Source organism: Centroberyx affinis, unplaced genomic scaffold (genome assembly GCF_046629955.1).
Source record: "Centroberyx affinis isolate AG114_WGS23_722 - 3 ecotype Tasmania unplaced genomic scaffold, CSIRO-AGI_Caff_v1 ptg005408l_1, whole genome shotgun sequence".
Lineage (NCBI taxonomy): Eukaryota > Metazoa > Chordata > Actinopteri > Beryciformes > Berycidae > Centroberyx > Centroberyx affinis.
The window spans coordinates 1-25,824 of record NW_027282703.1 but is presented as its reverse complement, the minus strand read 5'-3'; the positions used below and the strand labels follow the sequence as shown (position 1 = coordinate 25,824).

Sequence of the window (25,824 nt, the reverse complement as noted above, 5' to 3'; positions counted from 1 at the left end):
CAAAGTGGGGTCCGGGGACCCCCAGGGGTCCTTGAGGGGGTTCCAGGGGGTCCCCAGCAAAAAGAGGAATAATTTATTTTCACTATAATTCCATCTATAAGTAACACAATGATAGCATGTATGACTATTTTGGTCATGGGTTTCATACACTTTCCGTAATAAAACATCTAAAAGCAAAAATCTTATCAGATGGGGGACCCTGGGACAAAATTTTATAAAATGGGGGTCCGTGGTCTAATTTGTGTCAGTTTAGGGGTCCTTGACGTGAAAAAGTATTGCCAAGTACATTTCTTTGTTTTCGTGTTCAGACAACTTGAAATATGACCAACATTAGCTGACACTAAAGAACACTGTAATACTAATCAATTCTTGAAAGACTGACATTTGACATTCACAAAGCCTATTTATGTAGTTCAGCCCACTTAGTTCACACGTATTTTTATTTGCGACATTTCAAAAGTTTGCGTAAAACTCACACGACAGGGTCTCTCTCTGTCAGGGAACGAGGGACTACAACCCCAAGCAGATGGCCATCAGAGAGAGAGTCTTCAACACCATCGTTAACAGTTTCAAACGCCACGGAGCTGAAACCATCGACACGCCTGTTTTTGAACTGAAGGTAGGCAGACACATTCACACACATGTACACACTCACACACACACACATACTGTACATACACACAGTGGCAAACTTTCACTTGATGTCATCGTTTATATGAGTGGGACCCTTCATGATCTCCATGTTGGTGTTTGTAGGAAACGTTGACAGGGAAATATGGTGAAGACTCCAAGCTCATCTACGACCTCAAGGACCAAGGAGGAGAGCTGCTGTCCCTCAGATATGACCTCACTGTATCCTTAGAAACCACTCCAAACCCCCAACCACCAACTTGGTGAAACATGGACAAAAATTAGAGCCACTGTTGTCTGCTGGAGAGACCCTTATATGTCTTATTATGTATTAGCAATATTGTATTTAGGGTTGACCGATATGGGTTTTTGAAGGTGCTGGTATGTCTTTTTTTGATCAGATCAAAGGTGGACTAGCTAGTGGTCTCTGATTAGACCACTTTTTTGGGCATTTGTGCCTTTATTAGATAGTTTTACAGTGATGAGAGATAGGAAAGACTGGGGAAAGAGGGGAGGATGACATCCAACAAAGTTCCCAGGTCGAACTCCAACCCGAGATGTTGCAGCTACATGGCATGCGACCCAACTGAGCCACCACGATGCCCTGGTCTCTGACCCTTAAAGGATAATACCGGTGTAATCTTTTACACAAGTCTAAACTAGGGCTGAACAATTTATCAAAATTTTCAAACCGCAGGAGGCGCAATATTTGTTAAAGGTGAAATGTGTGTCAAAATAGCATTTTAAATGAAATATTGTGGTGCTGCAGAGATGTCCTGGCCTACACATCATATTCTACAGACTTAAGAAAACATCTTTGTTTGGTACAGATCCCCGCAAAAGTCACACCATCATCATTTTAATACGTTTTTCAATGAAAATGAGAATAATGATGTAAAAATTATCATTCCCTCTAACATCACAAATCATATCGCAATTGCAATATCAGTCAAAATAATCGCAATTAGATATTTTTTCAAAGTCGTTCAGCCCTAGTCTAAACCCACCAATGTATTTGCCAGTCAGAAACTCCTACTGGTCTGTTCTACTGCAGCTTTGCCCGACCTCCCGGAAGTTATAGGCTCCCATTGTTTTCAAAAATCCATTAAAAACAGCTTGTAGAGACGTACCAGCCATGGTGGCCATCATCACTCATGCTAACGACCCAGTTCTTCCTGCATTTATTCCAAACAAACCAGAAACGTAAAACGCATCGCTTCCTAGATTTTTCCCGGGAAAGACTCCCCGCCATTGGGTGTTTAGAACAGCAAATGCTAAAGCTTTCAGAATTTATTCATATCAACAAATCGCCATTTATACATGCTATGTGTGCGCCCCCCAACCCCTCCCCCCTGTTTCAAAGAGCTTAATCTAAGCAGAGAACCAGTCGGTTGTCCTTGACCTGCTCGCCCTCAGGTGCCCTTTGCCCGCTACCTGGCGATGAACAAGATCACCAACATCAAACGCTACCACATCGCCAAGGTCTACCGCCGCGATAACCCAGCCATGACCCGCGGCCGCTACCGGGAGTTCTACCAATGTGTGAGTGATCCTGAAATACATAATGTGTTTCAGTGTAACTGTTAGCCTTGAGTCAAAGCTGTGAAAATACATTGTTCTCTAGTGCCACTCTAGTGTCCCACCTAAAGAGCTGAGTTGTTTCTAGCAGCCACTAAGACCCACGGCTCTGATTAACTGGCAGTACTAGAGGCTCCACCCCGTCCCTGCCACAAACAGAATTTGAATGGTCAACTTTCTACATCTTAACCCGACCATGTTCTGATTTGCCCATTTCGGAGGAGACATTTATTCTGAATACAACTTTGGCAAAACAACAAATAGTACAATAGAACATCCAAAAATGTAAAACCCTTGACAAAGATTATCCATTTCCAAAGATATCCCCCCTCTAAAACATTATACACAGTATCTTTTTCATAGGAATGACTCAACATCTGTGTGTGTGTGTGTGTGTGTGTGTCAGGATTTTGACATCGCAGGGCAGTACGATCCCATGATCCCTGACGCCGAGTGCCTGAAAATCGTCCACGAAATCCTCAGCGAGCTGGACCTCGGAGAATTCCGCATCAAGGTCAGAGACGTCGATCACGGTGAATCCACAGATAGATGTGCAAGCTATCAGGCTATCAGTAGGCGTTAACTCTGTAACCACCTCCTCCAAATCCAGGTCAACGACAGACGAATCCTGGATGGGATGTTTGCTGTCTGTGGTGTTCCAGATGACAAGTTCCGCACTATCTGTTCAACAGTGGACAAACTGGACAAGGTAAGCGTTGATGTGTATACTCCTTTTATATGTTCTTTACGGTAAACACTGTTTCCCGACGGTACTTACTGTTGGCGGGGTGTGCATGAGTACTCTGTTCCGAGTAGTCTATTCCGAGGAGAGGCCAACATGGTGGCTCTAGCATGGTTGCTAGAGACAAAAGTTAATATCTGGACTCGAGTTACAGACCTCGACAAAAAGAAGCAAGCCCTTGCTGTTGTTTTGGGGCTTACAGGCAGAGCTAGGGAAACGGCTATGGAAATCCCGGTTAAAGCCCTGGACAGTGACAACGGTATGGCAGTCTCGGAACCCATCGTCTATCGGTCTGACGACGATTAGACTCTGGGGGCGACGGCCAATATTTCGGGGTTTCTGGTGTAGCCAGCGGACATCCGGGCCAAAACTTCCTCTTCCGTACACCGGTCATTGTTTACAGTCCGATTAGCAACTTGAGATGCGAGAATGGAGTTAGAGTTTATTACAGTACACAAACATCGATACTTTTTGTAGGTGTTTTAGGTCCAGACGACATTTCGGCTAATCTCTATTAACAGATATCTGCATATGAGACGTCGTCGAGAGACGAGAGAAACTTGATGGAATGTTCCAAAAGGAGGAAAAAGACTGCGCATATGAGGCGTATTCTCATTTTTGATTGCATTGCGAAGGACAGTTCTGTTTCTGTGGCGGACTACGTAATTGACTTTGAACAGAGATATAATCAGATGAAAAAGTACGACATAACACTTCCCGATGCAGCGTTAGCCTTCAAGTTGCTAGACGGGTTCGTCAAGCGGAATACAAGTGAACCAGGACGTGGCATACTTGACCGAGCAAAAGGGGACGACGTAACATGCAGAGTGGAACAGAAGCAACCACTACCTGGTACTAATCCACTGGATAAATTCAGTAGGAGATCTAAATGTGCTGTTTGTCAGAGCACATTTCATTGGGCCAAAGACTGTCCACTGGAACACTGGAAGTGTAGAGGAGTGCAAGATTACACTGTTTACACAAGACTCTGTCTGACTCAGAGATTTTTTTTTAGCAGAATCTTTGGGATCAGCTATTATTGACACTGCATGTACACGCACAGTATGTGGAGGGAAATGGCTGGATGATTACAGTAATGACCTAAGCTGAGACCAAATGAACAAAATGTTAGCAACAGAGACCCAGAGTAGCAGACCGTTTCAGTTTGGAGATGGAAATCTAATATATTCCACCAGAAAAGTGAAAATCCCTGCTAAAATAGAGCAGACAAAATGTGGAAACTATGTTGAAACCGAGGTGGTTCCGGTGGATATTCCATTGCTACGGAGTAAAACATCACTGAAGAGGGCAGGAACAATTTTGGACATGGAAAATGACAAAGCAGTGATGTTCAAACAACCCGCACCTTTCGAATTCACTAGTTCTGGACACTATTGTGTAGACATTAGAGATGATAGTGTTGAAAAGAGTAAAACTGAAGATATGGTCCTCACAGTGACAGAGAACACATCCTCAGATGAGAAACATAAAGTATTGCTGAAGCTTCACAAGCAGTTTGGTCATGCATCTGCAGACAGACTACAGAGACTTATTCACAGCTCGGGCAACAAAGTCAAGGAGTGTACCACTATCTTACAACAAATAGTGAATCACTGTGAGATATGCCAGGGGCATCTCAAACAACGCTGCAGGTAACACAGACAGTGAACAGAATACAGACAATGAACAGGAGAACATCGGTGTCAGTGGAGAGGATACATGGGAAGTTGTGCAACCACCCGTGACACAACCTGAAAGAGAGAAACATGGTTGTGGTAACCCCACCTCTTCTGCATGTTTAACATTAAAGACAGGACAGATTGTGAAGTTTATGGCCAAACATGGTGGTATTCCACATAGAGCCACAGTTTTAGGTCGAGCAGGCAAAGCTACAGGACGAAACAGAAACTGGTACAACCTGCAGCATATAGAACCCGATGGCAGTGATGGACTAAAAGAGTATTGATATGTCACGTGTTGATGGCCTTCACGTTGAATCAGAGAATGGGGAAATCCACACTCATAACTTTGTGTGGGGATGCTGATGTGCTCATAATCAGAGACATTTCTTTTGAGACAGCAAAACAGGAAGAGATCAACATCTGGCACACTAATGATGTTTTTGAGGAAGCTGAGGATGTAGGTCAACAGTGTGTGGGTTTGCACTCTCAAAGATACCTCACAGGGAATAGTACCTAAAGCACGCTTAGTGGCTTAGAGGTTTTGCGGGAACTTAATATCCAAGAGTTACAGAAAGATTCTCCCACCTGTGCTTCAGAATCTCTTAGATTATTGTTGACAGTAATGTGTCTGAAAAAAGTCTGCTTTTCTGCAGGGTATGGAGCTGACTAGAGATATTTACATTCAACCCCCTCCTGAGGCAGTTAGTGAAGGTATTCTGTGGAAACTAAAGAAGTGTGTATATTAGGGCTGGACCCGAATATTCGACTATTCGGATATTCGTTCGTTGGGTAGGTATTCGGGTTTCAATTTTAGGATTCGGATATTCGTTTTTTTAAATGTAATTTTATATGTAATCCGTAAACCGGTTGCCATTGACGCTTCGCGGCGTCAATGGCAACCGGTTTACGGATTACATATAAAAGTTTCTTTTTTTTTTTACTTGCATTCAAACGTCAGTCACATTTGCTGATCGCCATGGTGGCACAGAGAAAAAAGTACAACCTGAAATTCAAGCTGTCAGTTTCAAATTTGCTGAACAACACTCAGGAGAAGCAGCAGCAAGACATTTCTCTGTTGATCTTTTTTTTTTTTTTTAATCTTTTTTCTAAGGTAGGCTACCGGTATTTTGATACAGGGCTCTCTCTCTCTCTCTCTCTGTCTCTCTCTGCACTTTAGAACGTAACCGCTGTGAAACAATCAGAAAATAACGTTTTATTTCTCTGATTCACCGGCTTTCTCGTTACTACCGCTCCCTCTCTTCATTCACTTTCTAGCTCGCTTGACCATCTCTCTCTAGCTCGACCGTCTCTCTCTCTCTCTCTCTAGCTCGCTCGACCATCCCCCCCCCCCCCCGCTGTGGCCGAAGCTTCGCATATTCGCTGTTGATTACTACCGAAGCTCCGAAGCCCAAAAAATTGTATTCGGGACAGCCCTAGTGTATATAGCCTTGCAGATGCATCACTGTATTGGTATAACAAAGTGAAGGAAATTATGCTGAACACAGATGGTAAAATGTCACAAATGGATCCAGCAGTTTTTCTGTTGGTTAGATGAAGAATGTGAGGTTACTGGAGTTCTTGCATGTCATGTGGATAGCAGATCAATAATGCACACAACCACGTATCACAGTACTAAAAAAGATTCACAGTATATCAATTCACTGCAAATTACAGTCAAATACTCTATATATATCGATACTGTGTGAAGTATTGAAGTGTTTTTTCTTGACGATACCCAGGCCAATGAGCTAGCATATCAAAGTGAACCATATACATTTTTTCTTTAATCTTAAACTCTATTCTTTTCCTTCCACCCCTTCTCTATATCTTCTCTCCCCCCTGTCCTCCCCTAGATGTCCTGGGAGGATGTGAAGAACGAGATGGTGAATGAGAAGGGCTTGTCAGAGGAGGCCGCTGACCAGATCGGGGAGTACGTCAGTATGCAGGGTGAGACTATGAACCAATAACCCAATAACCTAATAACTCAAGTCAGACGTTGCTTAAGTCAATACACGAGTTAAAAAAAGAAAACGTGAATTTGTATTAAAAACGGGATCTGTTCCAGTCAGTGTCAACCACCTCTGATATGATGGATTTTATGCAGTTTGATACATTACATATTTATTGTAGAATTGATCAATACTACACCGGTTGTCCATTTGATTGATTCTAATGAGACATTGTTATTGGATTCCATTTAAGTATGAATATGTTTATTATTATCCTGGGTTTCAGTGGAGTGTTTTGGTGTCCAATCATCTTAATGCTGTTTTCCACCTGGGGAAAAACGATGAACGAGGGTCAAAGTAGGGCTGGGCGATAATTCAATATTATCGTTTATCGTCTTTCGGTGGAATCATATCGTGATGATATGAAGATATTTTGATATTGTGACACATTTCTGCTGTCTAAATTGATGATGACAAGCAAATTTTACTTAAAAACTCTGATAAAATGAGGTATGGTAGGAATATTATTTGAAAATTTCAGTTTTCATCACCATTCGGTTCAATGAGATGAACATTAATTTGATTATTTAACGTGATTTTGCATACATGAACCATATCGTGATATATATTGATATCGAGAAAAATCATTATGATTATCATGATATTGATTTCGACCATATCGCCCAGCCCTAGGTCAAAGTTGGTTGACTCCACACGATTCTTGTTCACTCTATGTATACACTTAGGAGAGTTGTGAATGATGTAACACCCAGCCTACACTCATGAAAGTGGACAGCAGAGTGTCTTTGAATCAATGAGAACCGTGTAGACTAGGGATGCCCGGATATCGTATTTTGCCGCCGATCGTCTATGAGCCATATCTGCCGATACCGATCGGCCATACCGATAGTTTTTTTGTTTTGTTATAGCGGCTGGTATAGTAGTATTATAGGTCTAACAGTTTCCATTTCACATACATTTCATCCATCAAATTGAGTCCTGGTTAAAAAGTATCCACATTTTCTTTTTTCTACTTCAATTAGGGCTGGGCGATATGGACCAAAAATCATATCTCGGTATTTTTAGGCTGAATGACGATACACGATATATATCTTGGTATTTTCTACGAAGTGGGCTAAATGTTCAGTTGTAAGTAGGGCTGGGCGATATGAACAAAATCAAATATCACAATATTTTTGACCAAATACCTCGATATCGATATTGACAAAATTGTAGGGATGACTATTGGTGCTTTCACAAAATATTTACACAATGAGATTTTTGATAAATAATCATCAGTAATGTGGATATAATGACTAAGTGGGTAAAGGCAAATAATAGAACAGCTAGAACGTCTGGTAAGTTCAGAAAATGACATCACTTTACTGTAATGCAGCCTTTAAAACCAGGAAAAGACACTTTTGCCATATCACGATATCACGATATCCAAAATCTAAGACGATATCTAGTCTCATATCACGATATCGATATAATATTGATATATCGCCCAGCCCTAACTTCAATATTTACTTGATCATTATGTAAACAAAACCATGTGCATTCTAGGTAGCGCAGCATGATTTAGTGAGATAACCGAAGCACAAGACTCAGACTGTTGCCACTCGCCTGTGTTGTTGAGTCGAGTTAAATAAATGGAGACGCCCTTCCGAAGATATATATCCGTTTCAGTCTTTGTTTTTGTATAAGTGGATGTTCTTAAGAGAGAGAAATGAGACTTTTCAGTTGCCTCTCCGCTGTTAGGGTCTGGATTGTCGTCCAGTTCAGCTCCGGACAGCTCTGCAGAGTGCAGACCGTTATGGAAACAAACGCACATGGCATGAGATGAATTGATGAATTGAATAAGCAGAGAATTAAACGAGGGGAAGTAGCGGGCGTGACGGACTGTGACCGCTCACATTGTGGCATTATCGGAATTCTGCGATCTCATATTTATACTGAATATCGGCCGATTCCGATTGCTGGCCGATCGATCGCGTCGTCCCACATTTGAAGAACCAAGCGCTATTTAATATCTTTTTTACCATTTTCATGCCCCCCAAAAAAAATTTCAAGTATTCGGTGTTTCCTCCAGAGTTTTATTTTTGTCAGGGTGGAAAAGGCATCATCGTGGGACTCTCCACTGAAAGCCATGCTAATGAAATTCTTTAAGGGTCAGCAGCTCCTTAAGGCAGGGCGAGGCAGGTTAAAATCCTCCCACACCACACTGGAACGATTTCTCTGGTTGAACACATTTTATATAAAAAATAAATAACATATATTGACCGGCTGTGAGGTGGACCCCACTGAGCTGTGTGTCGTCGGGTGTGTGTTGTAGGTGGGATGGACCTAGCAGAGCGTCTCCTTCAGGACCAGAAGATGTCCCAGAGCAAGCAGGCCTGCGCCGGCCTCACCGACATGAAGCTGCTCTTCAGCTACCTGCAGCTCTTCCAGGTCACGGACAAGGTGAGGCAGGCAAGGGGCGGGGGGGCGGGGGGGGGTCAAAGGTTAAAAGGTCACGGGAGGTGGGTGAGAGAGAAAGGGAGGGGGAAACGAGTGAGCAGTGATAGCTTACAGATCCAAGTGTGGAGGCAATGGCCCTCTGGCATTACCAACCATCCAAACATGGCATGATACTGACAAAGTGGTTATGTGCAGTGTCTGAAATTCAATTTTTGTCTCACCTACCAAGGGCTGGTCAACTCAAAAAAATATATACCTGCCAAGAATAATTTTTTACTGGCCAAAATAAATGATTTTTCATAGAAATATGTCACCCTACCCATTTTCGATGCTAGCTCTTGTATCAGAATCATGTGTGAAATATTCAGTGAAGACAACAGAGCACATTCAGAGTGGTAATTTAAAACTTGGTGACTCCCTTATGGATCATTAATCTGAATTGCTTCTAATGTGACATTTTGAGCAGATCCCACACAAGTATGCATGATTATGCTTTATTATTTTTGTGTATCCCGGGTTTTTGAGTTGCTTTTTCCGAAGCTTTTCCACCCTGACGAGAATAAAAGTCTGGGGATACACTTAATACTTTATATAACATTATTATTATTATTATTGAATGTTTTGGCAGGGAAATGGTCAAATGTAAAGATGTTGAATATCATAGAATATCAGCTATGCTTGTGTGGATGGCTGTAATACTTACAAACAATCGTTTAACTATTGTTCCTTCATTATACCTTCTCCTATTCTTTTCTTCTCCTCCTACCCTGCTACTAATTACCCTGTCTGTACTTTTCTACCCTCGTACCATTGCCCCCCCCCCCCCCCCCCCCCCCTCCCTTATCTCCAGGTCGTCTTTGACCTTAGCCTGGCCCGCGGTCTGGACTATTACACGGGCATCATTTACGAGGCGGTGCTGACCCAGGCGGGCGCGGTCCCGGCCCCGGTCGGCGGCGAAGCCCAGAACGGGGCGCCGGGGGCCGCGGAGGAGAGCGTCAGCGTGGGCAGCGTGGCCGGCGGGGGCCGCTACGACGGCCTGGTGGGCATGTTCGACCCCAAGGGCCGGAAGGTGCCCTGCGTGGGGGTCAGCATCGGCATCGAGAGGGTCTTCTCCATCATGGAGCAGAAGGCTGAGGTAAGGCTGGGTGGGTGGCTGGGTGGATGGGGGTGTAACAACGCATTATGTAATAACACCGCATTATGTTATAAGTCGACAAAATGGAATGCATTTTCACTTCATTATGTAATAACACCCGCATTTTGTAATAATCTGCTGCATTTTGTAATACACAGCCTGAACGCAATTTGTAATAAATGATTACATATTGGGGTGGTTATTACAAAATATGGGAGTTGCACTTTTTTTTTATGAAAATGTAATAATATGGTGCATTATGTAATAACCAACCAAAATGGATGGAATTGTGTCAGTATAACACAGTGTCATGCAGTTTCTATGTCTCTATGAACCCTCAAGTACAGTTTCTATTAAGCTAAGGAATACAGTGACACTTCATGTAGTTTTGACCAATGAAAGACACTAATCTACTGAACTAATAGTGTCTTTTTAAAATTAATTTTGAGTCAGTTTGATTCATGCTGGAATGCATAAAATATACATTGTTGTTATAATGTTATCACGATTTTTATGAATGAAGACATCCATTTTGGTTGGTTATTACATAATGCACCATATTATTACATTTTCATAAAAAAAAAAAAAGTGCAACTCCCGTATTTTGTAATAACCACTGCAATATGTAATAATTTATTACAAAATGCGGGGAAATTTATTACATATTGCGTTCAGGCTGTGTATTACAAAATGCAGCAGATTATTACATAATGCGTTGTTATCACATAATGCGTTGTTATGGGGGGGTTAAGGGGACACAAAATAAGCTAGTTTGGATTTAAAGGTCGCGTTTTCAGTTTGTCCGGCCTGAGATCCTCCTGTAGTGTGAACTGGTCAATCACTTAAGTCTGAACGTGTTACGCCAAAGTTTAGCACCAAACAAGGGGGAAAAAAAAAAACAGCAGCAAGTCGTTCACCTCCATGTTTGTTCTTATATTAGTGGGAAATTTCAAGTTTTCATGAGATTTGGGGGTTTGGATGGCATTAGAACTCGGGTAGTGTTGTGTTCCCCGTGTCCAACCGGTCGTCCGGTGTGTGTTCTCCAAATCCCAAACCTTGATGTCCAGTGTTTTGAGTTGTGCTCGGCCTAACTGTAGCGTGTTGTCCAGGCTTCGGCGGAGAAGGTCCGCACCACAGAGGTCCAGGTCATGGTGGCGTCGGCCCAGAAGAACTTACTGGAGGAGAGGCTCAAACTCACCTCCGAGCTCTGGAACGGTGGCATTAAGGTGGGCGTGTTTGTCGTCTGTGTTTTCTAAAGCAGCGGTTCTCAATGTGGGGTCCGGGGACCGCCACGGGTCCTTGAGGGGGTTCCAGGGGGTCCCAGGCAAATTGATGAATTGTTAAACTTCACTATTGTTTCATTTACAAGAAGTTAACACAATTAGAGAATGTAGAAGAATGACTGTTTTGATCATAGTTTCTCTGTTATCTCTCTACCTACAATACAGATAGTCAAGGAATTCTGGACAAAATCATATCTAACAATAAAAATTTTCTCAGATTTGGGTCAGAGACAAAATCTCATCAAATGGGGATTCTGTGCCTCTAATGTGGACTAAATTAGGGTCCTTGATATGGAAAAAGTTGAGAATCACTGGTCTAAACTGTACATGGGGAGATAATAGTGGAGAGAGTTAAACCTAGGATCACAATAGTCATTCTTATATCTTCTCTAATTGGGATAATTTCTAGGAAATTAAATTATAGTCAAGTTAAACTATTCCTCATTTACCTCATTCCTGGACATTTTGAGAACCACTGTTAAAAATGATGCAGTCAGTTGACTTAGTGTGTGTGTGTACAGGCAGAGGTGATGTACAAGAAGAACCCCAAGCTGCTGAGTCAGCTGCAGCACTGCGAGGACTCGGGGATTCCCCTGGTGGCCATCCTGGGAGAACAGGAGCTGAAAGATGGAGTGGTCAAACTGCGCACCGTGGCCACCAGAGAGGAGGTATGACACAGGATGCACCCTTCCTACCTCACTCACTCTTTATATCTCTGTCTTTCACATATGAAGACAAACGGACAGTGGTGGAAGAAGCACTCTGATGCTTTACTTAAGTAAAAGTACCAATACAGCAAATACTCCATTTCAAGTAGAAGTCCTGCATGTCCTACTTAAGTAAAAGTACATAAGTATTAGCAGCAAAATGTAGTTAAAGTATTAAAGTAAAAGTAGTGGTTTGGTCCCTCTGACTGATATTTTATTATATATGACATCATTAGATTATTAATACTGAAGCATCAGTGTGTAAGCAGCATGTTACTGTTGTAGCTGCTGGAGGTGGAGCTAGTTTGAACTACAGTACTGTGCAAAAGTCTTGGGCACATTTAAAAAACATCCATAAAGCAAAGATGCTTTCAAAAATAATGAAATGAAAAGTTTCTCCATCCATATCAACGAAATGTACTATAAAGAGCAGTCTACTGACACACTAATGCAGAAAACAAATAAACATCAAAGATACATTTTATATAAAAAGGCTAGGGTGCCTAAGACTTTTGAACAGTACTGTACTTTATATACAGTTAGCTCATTTAGTCCAGTGGTTCCCAACCTAGGGGTCGGGCCCCTCCAAAGGGTCACCAGATAAATCTGAGGGGTCGTGAGATAATTAATGGGAGAGGAAAGAAGAAAAAACAAAGTTCTGATACACAAATCTGTTTTCAGTTTTTTTCTCTAATCTTTGATTTTTGCTGACATATTGGACCATTTGAACATTTATTGAAATGAAATCATGTGAGGTTTAGAGGGAAAAATCACTATTTGGTGGAGCTGTTAACAACTCATAGACATCTGAAATGTGACCCGACTACACACTGCTTTTTGTAAGACATCAAAAGCCAAAACGGTTGGAAACCACTGGTTTAATCTTTAACAATGTGTTGTATTTTAAAAGCTTGTTATATTATCCATTGTGTCAAATCTCCATCTGAAAAGTAACTAAAGCTGTCAAATAAATGTAGTGGAGTAGAAAGTACAATATTTCCCTCTGAAATGTAGTGGAGTGGAAGCATAAAGTAGCATCAAATGGAAATACTCAAGTAAAGTACAAGTATCTCAAAATTGTACTAAGTACAGTACTTGAGTAAATGTACTTAGTTACTTTCCACCACTGCAAACGGACACTTTTGAAAAGCCTCTAAAATATCACATAACACATTCACTAGCTAGCTCAATGAATTAGGGTCAGTATATGTTCTTAAGTGTTGGAGTGAATTAGCATTTGGTTGCAGTACTAACCCCGCTGTCTCCTTCTTGGCTTTGTCTCCGCAGGTCGATGTCTCAAGAGCAGATCTTATAGAGGAGATCAGGAAGAGGACCTCTGAGGTCTAGCTGCTCCGTTCTGCCTAGCGACAGCCTCGGCCGCATCACCCGATTGGTTCAAACACAGAAACGCTCTGCAGCACCTTGTACAGAGTTCCTTAACTAGTCCTCAATAGAGCATGTTCCGCATCACTGCAGCCCTGCAGGACACACACATCCAGTCTCATTTTCATACTCTGCTATATTATATGGAGTGTGTGGGGCTTTTTGTTACGCTACTTTCAAGGGAACGCCATACATCTAATATCACGTCGGTTACATTAAATGTAATATGTTTTAGAATGTCAAGTGTATGGCATTGCTTTGAGTTTGAACTTTGCATCAAGTTGTGCTCTGGGGAACAGATCCTTGATGTTAATGAAACCTCTAAGTCTTCGCTGCTCCATAGAGCTCTCGGAGATCAGTTCGATGTCATATGTTATTCATTCAAATTATTAATCAGCCAAACTGATCGCAGAGCAGCATTCCTACAGAACTGCTTCGCCTATCCAGGACCGAGAATGAGGAACTCTGTTATAGACATTTTCTTTCTGCCTGAACCCAACAGATGGTAATGCGGCAGTATTCATTACGGCTTCCAAGTCTGAGCTCTTACTAAAAAAAAAAAAATTCACATTTCTACCTGTAAGAAACATCCCTGTTCTGTCCAGTGTCAAAAATAAACAGATTCAAATTATACTTCTCTGGTCCTCATTTTTCTCAGTACCTCAAATCAGGGCTGTAGAACTCGAGTCCGAGACCGATTTTTGACGGTCTTGGTCTCGTCTCAGACTCATAGTTAATATGACTCGGTCTTGAATCCGTCTCGGATGAATAAACGTTACATAATGTTATTGTTTTTATAATTATAATCTCTTCTGAGAAAGTGACCAGCTGAGAACTATACAATTTTTACAGTTTCACAGTTTTCGCCCACCGAAAGGTTTACTTACTGCTGATTGGTGATATGCCAACTACCCAACCAATGACTTCGTTTTGATAAAAAAAAAAAATAAAAAAAAACTCACCATGTCCATATGTAATGTTACTCCTGCTCTCGCTCTGTCTTTTTTCCTTCGTCTTCGCCTTCCTAAATTACAGGTAAGTATATTTTCAGTCAAGCAATGCTGAGAGCAGCATATGGTTGTGGAGCAGTAAGAAAAAATAGGTGAAATAGATTAATCCACTTCTAGTTAAGTAAAGGTGCAACTACTGTATGTTATGAATATAAACAAGCTGCCTACAATTAATTTTGTCCTCAAAACATGCTAATTTTGTTTTGTCCCTTCTATTTTAGGCAATAAACGAAAATATGCTATTGTAGTCAATAAATACAATGGTAGCCTTGGATAACACATTGCTATGGTATTGGTCTCGAATTGGACTCGTAGTTTTGCGGTCTTGGTCTCGACTCGGTCTCGACCCTCCTCGGTCTTGGTCTCGACCCTCTCAACTCCCCCAGTCTTAGTCTCCACTCGGTCTTGACCCCCCTCGGTCTTGGTCTCGACTCGGTTTTGACCCCCCTCGGCCTTGGTCTCGACTCGGTCTCGACCCTCTCAACTCCCCCTCGGTCTTGGTCTCGACTCGGGTCTCGACCCTCTCAACTCCCCCCGGTCTTGGTCTTGAATCGGACTCGATTCACCAGTGACTCGACTACAGCCCTACCTCAAATATAATTGCCTTGTGGATTACGAGGAAAGTTGTTTGCACAGCAGCAGCGTGTTTTATGAGTAGCCGCGGGTTACCATGCTGTGATGAGGATGTCCAGAATATGAAATGCTTTAGCTGATCCTCTTGAGTTTTGTTCAGCCAGATTATTGGGTGGCATCGCTCTTTGACGATGAAACCAATAAAACGTTTACCGGGTTTCCCTGCGTGTTCACAGCCCAAGTCATTTCATGTTTCATTTCACAAAACTCTTGTACATCTGCAAGACGATAACGGGACACCTGAGTGTGTTCAGCACAGAACAGAATGGTTTGGAAATAATATTAACTGGTGTATCACAGTAGTTGGCACAGCTAAAATGGAAAGTGGATGTTAATAATGTCATGGTTCTGTAACAGCCAGATGAAGTAAAGCAGATGAATGGCAATTGGAATTTGAATGGGAATTCCCCGTGTCCTTTTCATATTTTAGGTAGGACACCAAAATGAGCCAGTGATCTTCCAGGCACAAGCCCACTTCTCGAACCTTTTGACTGTATTTAAAGGTCCGATATCGTGTACAACGGGATTCCCCTAGCCTCTTTGATGATAAAGGAGTTGGATGGTCTATCTAAACATGGTGAAAGTATCAAAACGCGCAGTCGCCAACTAAATCCACACAATCCATATTAGAAAAGCGAGCCTCTAAACGAGCCGCTTGGACTTCCGTAACTTTGTGGCATCACAAAGGTTCGCTCATTATCATTTTTGTAAGAAATAATAGGCTAATAGGCTTATTTACCAGAGAGTTTTCCCTACCTGTAGCTGCTGGCACTGTGGTGTCTCACATTTCACTTTTGGAACGGTTAGCCAATCAGAACAGAGGGTCATTAATATTAATGAGCCTTAAAGACACAGCGACAGAAACAGCCCGTTCTTGCCAAGGCTCAGAGAGATGCTGGAAAATTAACGTGTAAAAATGGATTGAGAGTGTTTTTGGTACATGACACCACACACACAGCTTTGAATGGACCTGAAGACATAAAATAAAACACTGGAAAGTGGAGAATGTGGGACCTTTAAGGCATTGTAGGTAAGTAGGGCAGTCCTAGACTGGCACCTAGTGGTAGTCCGAATCACTGCAAGGTCAATGTCATGTTTATATTCAGCACAATGGTTCATGGTCCAAAGGCATCCCAGTCCCCTGGGTGAGGTTGCATGACATGATTCCGAACTTAAGTTTCATTTGATTACTTTCATCAAATCAGACCGATTCAAACTGGATTTAACCCATGTGGTTGAATGCTCTGAAGAGGAAAACCTGCAGTTTATTTTAGTATATGTTGATATGAATCCTGGTGTTTCACCACCTGTTTTACTCTATGCAAGGTGTCATCACCTGACACAAAGACCAGCCAATAGCAGATGGGCAGTTCAGTACCTTACTTTTCACCAGTAGGTGTCAGGCTTCACCACAGATTTGGGTTTGGGGTTTAGTTAGACTTTAAAAAAAACTATTGTGATACTAGTGCTTCCAACATCCAACAGAGGTATTTAAAAAGCATACAACTGACCAGGAAAGGGCTGCTCAGTCCTAGGGGATAATGGGAAAAATATTCAGGATGGAAACATGTTCCCTTCAATCATTTTTGGCCAATAATGATTGAAGGAACATGTCATTTATTGGAACATTTAATAGCCAATAAATGATTGACGGGAACATGCTGCCATCTTGGACCTTTGTTCCTGTTTTTATTCTTTGTAGGCTGTACACTGGATATAAAACAATTTGTATGGTTTGAGACCTATATTTGGCAATAGCCTCTGATATAATAATGAATGTTTCTGTGTATAGACTAGGGCTGCAACTAACAATTATTTTCATTGTCAATTAATCTGTCGATTATTTTCTCGATTAATCGATTAGTTGTTTGGTCTATAAAATGTCAGAAAATTGTGAAAAATGTGGATCAGTGTTTCCCAAAGCCCAAGATGACGTCCTCAAATGTCTTGTTTTGTCCACAACCCAAAGATATTCAGTTTACTGTTATAGAGGAGGAAAGAAACCAGAAAATATTCACATTTAAGAAGCTGGAATCAGAGAATTTTGACTTATTTTTCTTAAAAAAAATTGCTCAAACCGATAATCAAAATAGTTGGCGATTAATTTAATAGTTGACAACTAATTGATTAATCGTTGCAGCTCTAGTATACAGTAGACTATCTGAACAGAATTAATAGAACGTAGACCAACATGCTAATTGTGAATCTGTGCCATTTTTACAGTGTTGATCTTAGTATATAAAGACCTATGAGCAGTGAGTCGGCTCTGACACTTTGAGGATGGTGCATTTGCTGCTACTGATTTCCTTGCCAAATAGGGCTTTGCAGAGAAAGTGCATCTTTGCAGACAGTGATGAATGGCTCACGATGAACTTCAGATTTACCAAGGCTGATCTGTATGGATCTTTGTCACACCCTCGAGCTACAACTTGAAAGGGAAAGATCCAAGCCATCTACATATTCAGCGGGCTCTCCACCGGAACATCTGAACATTCATGTCAAACCGTTTCTTATCCAGTATGCGGTGCTCAGATGACGGTGCGTATACAGCATCTTTAATGTCTTGCCATGCTCTCCTCTCAGTGCCTGTTACGCCTTAGCTTTTGAAAATTAAGAGGGGACACGGAGTACGAAAACCTCCGCCAACTTGCTTTTACACCCAAACACATCATTGCTATCACTTAATTTAAACTGAGTTCTTAACCCTGGAAGCACACCCTTAGGATTTCGAATAAAGTCTCCATCTGTGTTTGTTTCTAACAGCGGGAATCCCAGATCACCACCAAATCTGATCAATTGTTCCTTGGCCCAAGGCCTACCGGTCCACCAAATTTAATGGAAATGGAATGTTCAGAAGATTTTGAGATTTCCAGCTGACAAACAGGAGCGAAAACATAACCTACTTGGTGAAGGTAATGTCTCTCCTTTTGCATTAACCTCAGTTAATAAAACTTCTATTTCTGAATTCTAAATGTTCTTTTTAAGGCTGCAATATAGGGCTGGGCGATATGGTTGAAATCAATATCATGATAATCATAGGGATTTTTCTCGATATCGATATATATCACAATATGTTTCATGTATGCAAAATCACGTTAAATAATCAAATTAATGTTCATCTCATTGAACCGAATGGTGATGTTAGGTGCGATGTCTAACAAAACTGAAATTTTCAAATAATATTCCTACCATACCTAATTTTATCAGAGTTTTTAAGTAAAATTTGCTTGTCATCATCAATTTAGACAGCAGAAATGTGTCACGATATTAAAATATCTTCTTATCATCACAATATGATTCCACTGAAACAATAATATTGAATTATCGCCCAGTCCTACTGCAATATGAAACTTTTTTTTGTTTATTTTCTTTCATGTTGCTATGACTTCCTTGCAAAATGGTTTACAACCCAACATCATTATAAAGCCAATTTCATGGAAATGGTAGATTTTGGCATGAACAAACAGGGTCACAGACATACTGATGATATAATACATCCTATATTATTTTAATGTAAAAAATAAAAATAAAAATAAAAGTTACATATTGTAGCACTGAAACTCTTTTTGGTGTCATTTTGGCATCAGCAGTGCTTATTGTATCTTTTGTAACAAAATCAACTCAAGAACTCAAGAAAGAACAAATATTGCATATTTTATGAATTCTGTTTCTGCGTTAACACTGTTCTAAAGAATAAAAGGAAGAATAATTTAAGAAAAGTTTGGGGAATGAGGCCCTCTGACTTTACATATCGCTAACCAGGAATGAACTGGATACACGCCAATCTTGCACTCCCAAACTAAAACCTGCCAGCATTCCCAAGCCTGATAATGGCTGTAACTCTCCTCTTACTCTACTCTTCTATTGTTTTTTTGTAAGTGGTCATTCATCAATCATATTCATAAAAGAGTTAATAACAGTAATCAGTCATCCCTCTTTTCTACCTTCTTAATGTAACAACTCCATCAGTTTCATCTCAAATCTCATTTAATTAAAATGAGAAACCAATCCAATACTAAAACACACAATAAAAACGCATGCATAAAACAAACCACATAAGTTCAAATGAGACAAATAAGTCTTACTTTCATAAACATCAATAATTAAAACATGCATAAATCAACAAACTACATACAAGATGAAACATGGCTTTTCTTTTAGAAAACATCAATGACAAAACAAACGATGGTAAAGCCTGAAACATCGCTGCAGTGAGGTAGATATATGTAGCGGTACCCAGTGAGCGGTACAGTGAGGTATAGCTTACTAACTGGCTGGAGAGTGGACCAGCTACTTAGTGCTTGTAGATGGCCTGCAGGACCTGCTGGGCCGCGGCCCGGCGAGCCTCCTCCAGCATGATGGCGGTGGTGGGTCCCGGCAGGGTGGTGACCAGGCCGGTGAAGGGCGCCATCGCCCCGGGGACGCGCACCCTGTAGTTGAAGTAGAGGAATCCGTCTGACCCGGCGTGGCTGTAGTGCAGCTCATAGAGCGGCTGGCCGCCGCCGAACACCTCGCACACCTTATGCAGCAGGAGCACCGAGGACGTCGGCTCCACCGCGACTAGAGGCCCCTGGAGGGAAGAGGAGGAGCAGGGGGGGCGAGCGCGTCGGGGGGCGGTGGGCCCTCCGACCGCTCTGCAGAAGCCCGGGGGGACGGACGGAGGCCGGACCAGGCGAGGAGGCGGGATCGAGGGCTGAGGGGCGTTCGGGGGCCGGCGGGGGGGCTTGACGGGTGACGGCAGGAGGCTCCTTGGGGGTCGCTGCGGAGATGCCGGATCCTCCTTGCTGGGCTTGACCAATGACTGCCACTTGATGGAGACGGTCAAGGCAAAACGCTTCCTGAAAGCTGGAGACAAAAGAGGAGGGTGTGGAAATACAGCAGGAATTACCGTATTTCCTCTAATATTGGCCCAGGCCTTTATTTACCTCAACTGCAGAGGGTACCAGGCCTTTATTGGAAGCAGGCTTATATTAGAGGCAGGCCTTTATTTCTAATTCCTCTGTTTGATAAGTATATTTGCTCATATTTTAGTACGAAGCCTCCTTGTTTTCTGATCTGCTTCTGTTGGGGTTCGTTAGGTAGCCGTTTTTTTGTTACTGCAACGCATTACCGATAATTACGGTAATCGACGACGGCACGCTCCAGAGACTTCCGCCGGCCGAGCCATCTTGTGGCATACCGCCATCTTGTGGCACTTGTACATTACTACAAACTACAGTTACATTATATAACAGGCACCAGGAGTTTACCGGTATCCACCGTTGTTTTTTCCTTGTATTTGGGGCCGGCCTTTATTTGTTCACGTCGACCACGGCCCCGGCCATTATCGGAGACCCGGCTTTTAATTGACTACCGGCCACTATGAGAGGAAATACGGTAAGGGCACACTTGTTAAAGCGCCATTCAAGTGACAGGTAGAGACTGTCAAGGCGGAGTCTAGGGATGCACCCATCGATCGCCCCACAATCAAAATCAGCCCATATTCACTCAAAATATGAGATTGGATCATTTTGAAGGCCGATAAAGGGAACTGATTGATGATACCAATCATCAAAAAAAACATTATCGGCAGATACGGCTGGCAGAATATCAGAAAGCGGTATCGGCTCCAAAAATCTAGATCGGTGCATCCGTAGGGAAGTGTAACTGAGTCAGCCATAACTAAGTGCCCAGGTAGCTGCCAGCAGTGGGAAAAAAAAAAAAAAAAAGGTTAACAGGTTTACATAGTTACCCTCTACTACTAGTACTACATATCCATCCACACTTGGAATCTGTGGAATCTGATCAAAGTATCTCATTAGAATCAGTTCAGGTTAAGGGCTTCCCATAGACAACCAGTGTAGTATTGATCAATTCTACAATAAATATGGAGTCAGTCAAACTGCATCATATCCATCATATCAGAGGTGGACAATCTCGGAACCCATCGTCTATCGGTCTGACGACGATTAGACTCTGGGGGCGACGGCCAATATTTCAGGGTTTCCGGTGTAGCCAGCGGACATCCGGGCCAAGACTTCCTCTTCCGTGCGCCGGTCATTGTTTACAGTCCGATTAGCAACTTGAGACGCGAGAGTCATTCTCCACACAATACGCAAACCTCAATACTTTTTGTAGGTGTTTTAGGTCCAGACGACATTTCGGCTAATCTCTATAAACAGATATCTGCATATGAGACATTGTCTCTCAACTCCAACTCCGTTCCCGCGTCTCAAGTTGCTAATCGGACTATAAACAATGACCAGGGCATGGAAGAGCCCCAGATGTCCGCTGGCTACACCGGAAACCCCGAAATATTGGCCGTCGCCCCCAGAGTCTAATCGTCGTCAGACCGATAGACGATGGGTTCAGAGATTGTATCAGAGGTGGACCACACTGACTGGACCAGATCTGATTTTCACTAACTCTAGTGTCTAGCTCACCTACCTTCCACCAGCATCTTCTTGGCCATGGAAGCAGCGTGGTGAGAGGAGAAGACGACCACAGCCGACATCCCCTCTATACCAGGCCCGGCCTTCAGAGACACTCCCTCCACCCCCTCCGTCAGACCGCGCAGCACCTTGGAACAAAGATCATTGCATTATTCATTTTCATCATTCATTTAATTCTACGAACGAACGAAGAAAATCTACGCGTCTGCAAACTATTTTACCAGCAAGGGGGTTTGCTAGTGGAGGACGCAGTCTTTAAAGTCACAATGACACGGCATTTTGAGAGCATCTTGCCGTAATTTAATCTATTTCCTGTTGAAAAAGGATGTTGGGGCGGGACATAAAGGGGGGAGCGCTAATTCAAAAGCGTAACCCCATGGGATATCTGTTAGGGAGTGAAAGGCGGTTTTATACGGTGAGAGGGGCGGGGGGTTCGTAACCCTCGGATTTGCGCGTTCCCGTGAGCCGCCGCCATGATGGAGGGCGTCCCGTTACTGAGTGAGCCAAATGGAGCGAGGGCGACTGGTAGGGCTGAACAATTAATCCATGGGCCATGATATAACCCCAAAATCGACAATTCTCTGTTATCAGTTGCTCCGGTAGAGGAGGTTGGAGAATTGTGTTGTATGGCAAAACACGTCTTAAAAATCACACTACTCGCACATATATGAACACGAATAAAGCAGATTCTGACAATATCTAGCCAGGTTGCTGTTGCTACTGTGTTGAAGTGAATCGCTTTCTTTATGGTTATTCAACCTTTCGGTGTGAACAAGTGTGACACCGAAATCCGGTCAGAGGAAGCTTCTGCAGATGGAACGAAGACAGTTGCACGTTTAGGCCACCAATAATTGTAAATAGGCGAAAAACGGTGGGAGACAGGTCTTTGACAAAGCAGATTCTGCCAATATATAAAAAAAATGAGTCTCTACTGGAGCACCCGAGCAACAGGTAACAGAGAGTCGCCAATTTTGGAGTCATTGCTAATCAGTGGAGAAAGGGTAAAAATGCTGGTATGATTCCTTGCTGTTGAAATTACCACAATCTTAATGGGTCTCCTTTGTTCCATCTGCTACTGGTTTTTAAACAAACTATAACCCCGGATGTCATCGCGTCTTTCTTTTTTTCCATGATTCATGGTGACAGTGTAGGAGATATGGATCTTGTGCTGTGTTGTGTAGGATGTATTGTATGTATTGTGTCGGGACTACTGTCTGCAAAGCAAATTGCCCCTTGGCGATATTAACGTTTTTTGAATCTTGAATTGAATGGGTGGGAAGGCATACCGGTAAACACAGTCCAAGATTATCAATATTATCGTTTATCGTCTTTCAGTGGAATCATATCGTGATGATATGAAGATATTTTAATATCGTGACACACATTTCTGCTGTCTAAAGTGATGATGACAAGCAAATTTTACTTAAAAACTCTCATAAAATGAGGGATGGTAGGAATATTATTTGAAAATTTCAGTTTTGTTTGACATCACACCTAACATTACCATTCGGTTCAATGAGATGAACATTAATTTGATTATTTAACGTGACTTTGCATACATGAACCATATCGTGATATATATTGATAGAGAAAAATCCTTATGATTATCATGATATTGATTTCAACCATATCGCCCAACCCCACTACGACATTTCCTATTCCAGGACAGTGTCTCTAACCATGAAGTCACGCTGCTACCGCTTCCTCCCATTTCAGACAGCAACAATCTCTCACACTGTCTCCCCCCCCCCCCCCCCAACAGAGATCCTGCAGTATCTGAGAAGGAAAGACAGCCCGCCCCCTTACGCAACCTACCTGTATCAGCTCCTCCCGCCTGGTGCTAGGCGGCAACTCCCCGAGGCAGAGGTGGCGTTTCTCCGTGCTCCGCCGGACGCTGAGGCGAGCGTCGGGCTCCAGGGCGTGGCCGTGCAGCAGGCGGACGGCGTCGGCGGCGAGGGCCGGCGAGCCGTACTTGGCGTAGGCGAAGCCGCGGTTCTGGCCGCTGAAGTTCATCATGAGGCGGAACTCCCAGAGCGGTCCGATGGAGCCGAACAGGGGGAGCAGCAGGTCCTCGTAGGCGTCCCGCGGGATGTGGCTGATGAAGACCTCGCAGCGGGCTCCCGGGGCGGGGCCCTCCCAGACTGCCGGGGGAGGGGGGAGGGGGGGGATGGACAAGGGGGGGGATGAGAATGGTTCATTTTGCCTAATTGTCTGGTCAAGCTTATCATATGGTCAGGTCGACAAAGTCAAGTAAAGAATTCAACCATTTTGTTTATTGTTTAAGATCCACAAACATACATTACAGACAAAACGAAAGAAAAAAAAAAACATGCAACTAGGGCTGAACAATTCATCGAAATTTTATCGAAATCGCAATATGGCCTACTGCAATTTTCAAATCGCAGGAGGCGCAATATTTGTTAAAGGTGAAATGTGTCAAAATAGTATTTTAAATGAAATATTGTGGTGCTGCAGAGATGTCCTGGCCTACACATCATATTCTACAGACTTAAGAAAACATCTTTGTTTGGTACAGATCCCCGCAAAAATCACACCATAATCATTTTAATACGTTTTTCAATGAAAATGAAAATAATGTAATTATCATTCCCTCTAATATCACAAATCATATCACAATTGCCATATCAGTCAAAATAATCGCAATTAGATATTTTTTCAAAATCGTTCAGCCCTACAGTACATGCAACATATAACAGACATGACACTATGCACATCACTGAACAACACTATACACACACACAAGTACTACAGAACAACACAACATACACACATATCACAAGACAAACTCCAATAAGTGAGATCAGAGCCCTGTTCCATAAAGCGAGTTTACCAAATAAGCCAGGCTTCTTTCGGTTAGTCTGACTCATTTTCAGTTGAAGCAAATTCAACATAGCTCGAGCTCAGTTACTATGGCAACTTATGCTGGGAAACTAACCAGAGTTCCTGCAGCACTGACCCGACGGGAAAGCCATGATTTTACCACTGACTTTCTGGCGTGCTGCCATATTATTTTACTTTATTAACCACTATCAGTCAAAAAATTTAAGTTCATAGAAAATCAACTTAAATAAATAATAAATTAAATAAATTATACAATGATTAATGATAAGATATAGACCTGCGTGTTTAATTATATGGTATGTGATATCAAACATTTAGGCTTATACTACATAAAATATGTCTCAATCAAATGACCCCAATAGAATGACAATAGCGACATAAATAGTTAACAGTACCATTGCAAAAAATTATATTGACCAGAAATGTAGTATTTGCCCGACAGGAAACCATGTTTAAAAATGTATTGGTTAATGTATTGATTAATACATTTAAAACAATGTCAAAATGTAAGCCGTAAGCCTGATTTCTATTCTAGTGGAGTAAATAGGTTTACATATTGTCACCATATCGTACAGTAATGTGGGAATAGGAATAACGCACATCAGATAATAAATCAGACCTACTGGTGTGATCAATCGGGTCATTATGGCTCAAAATATGTATACATTTGCAGCCTTGAGGTTTAACATCTATGTATTCTTGTTTAAGATATTTTAATAACCTACAGGTTTTCTGTTCTTACTAACTGTTTGAATGTATTGTGCCCAAGATTTAATTTTGTTTGTATCAAAATATTTTATTACATTTGAACTTAGTTGCTACTTACGCAATCAATCGATCAGCAATTTCTTGCCAGGCTTTCTGTCTTGTTTTGTTTATGGCAGCTGCGTTACATTTTTTGGTTATTATATGTTTCATTCCTTCATATACCGTATTTCTACTACTAAGTGCTGCTCGGTGGCTGTGAACATCACCACTCTCTCTTTCCCATTGCTTTTTGCCATGGTGTATCGATGTGATCCATGTTCGACCTCTCACTTTAGCCCCGACTGATTTGTTAGGTTCATTCAAGTCAGGTTTTGGACTTTAATCCCCACTTTTCTTCTTCTTTTCTATGGAACGGACCCCAGGAAGAGTAAAATAAGGAAAATGAAAAATAGAATAAAAACTAAAAACACAGTACTGAATGTACACAAAATTCTATCCATGCAATATCAATAGTAGTAGTTTACATCAGAAATATTACATTCAGATACATTTGAAATAGTCAATAAGCAATATGCTTAATGTATCTTCCAAATGGACTGCATTTATATATATATACACCTAGATAATAACA

General features: G+C 42.0%; 2 protein-coding genes across 4 annotated transcripts; one reads left to right on the top strand and one right to left on the bottom strand.

The window, feature by feature from the left end:
• Positions 1–502: 502 nt before the first annotated feature.
• Positions 503–14,182, top strand: hars (histidyl-tRNA synthetase). Of its 3 annotated transcripts, none has more exons than XM_071546724.1 (11): positions 503–619; positions 757–852; positions 2,047–2,172; positions 2,615–2,722; positions 2,819–2,917; positions 6,486–6,579; positions 8,917–9,044; positions 9,892–10,176; positions 11,286–11,402; positions 11,981–12,127; positions 13,454–14,182. In XM_071546724.1, exons 1-11 carry the CDS (start codon positions 527–529, stop codon positions 13,511–13,513), a joined length of 1,353 nt encoding a protein of 450 aa, XP_071402825.1. In that variant the 5' UTR covers positions 503–526; the 3' UTR covers positions 13,514–14,182. The 3 variants fall into 3 exon arrangements, with proteins under 3 accessions (XP_071402825.1, XP_071402824.1, XP_071402826.1); XM_071546723.1 differs by having other exon boundaries at positions 504–619; positions 2,047–2,112; XM_071546725.1 differs by lacking the exons at positions 757–852; positions 2,047–2,172 and having other exon boundaries at positions 504–619.
• Positions 14,183–19,486: 5,304 nt separating this feature from the next.
• dnd1 (DND microRNA-mediated repression inhibitor 1) lies at positions 19,487–23,826 on the bottom strand (the record flags this gene model as incomplete). The annotated part of the gene is made up of 3 exons (XM_071546722.1): positions 19,487–20,037; positions 21,619–21,751; positions 23,439–23,826. Coding segments are annotated over 3 exons (1,072 nt in total), but the record flags the coding sequence as incomplete, so codon positions are not given.
• Between the last annotated feature and the right edge of the window lie 1,998 nt (positions 23,827–25,824).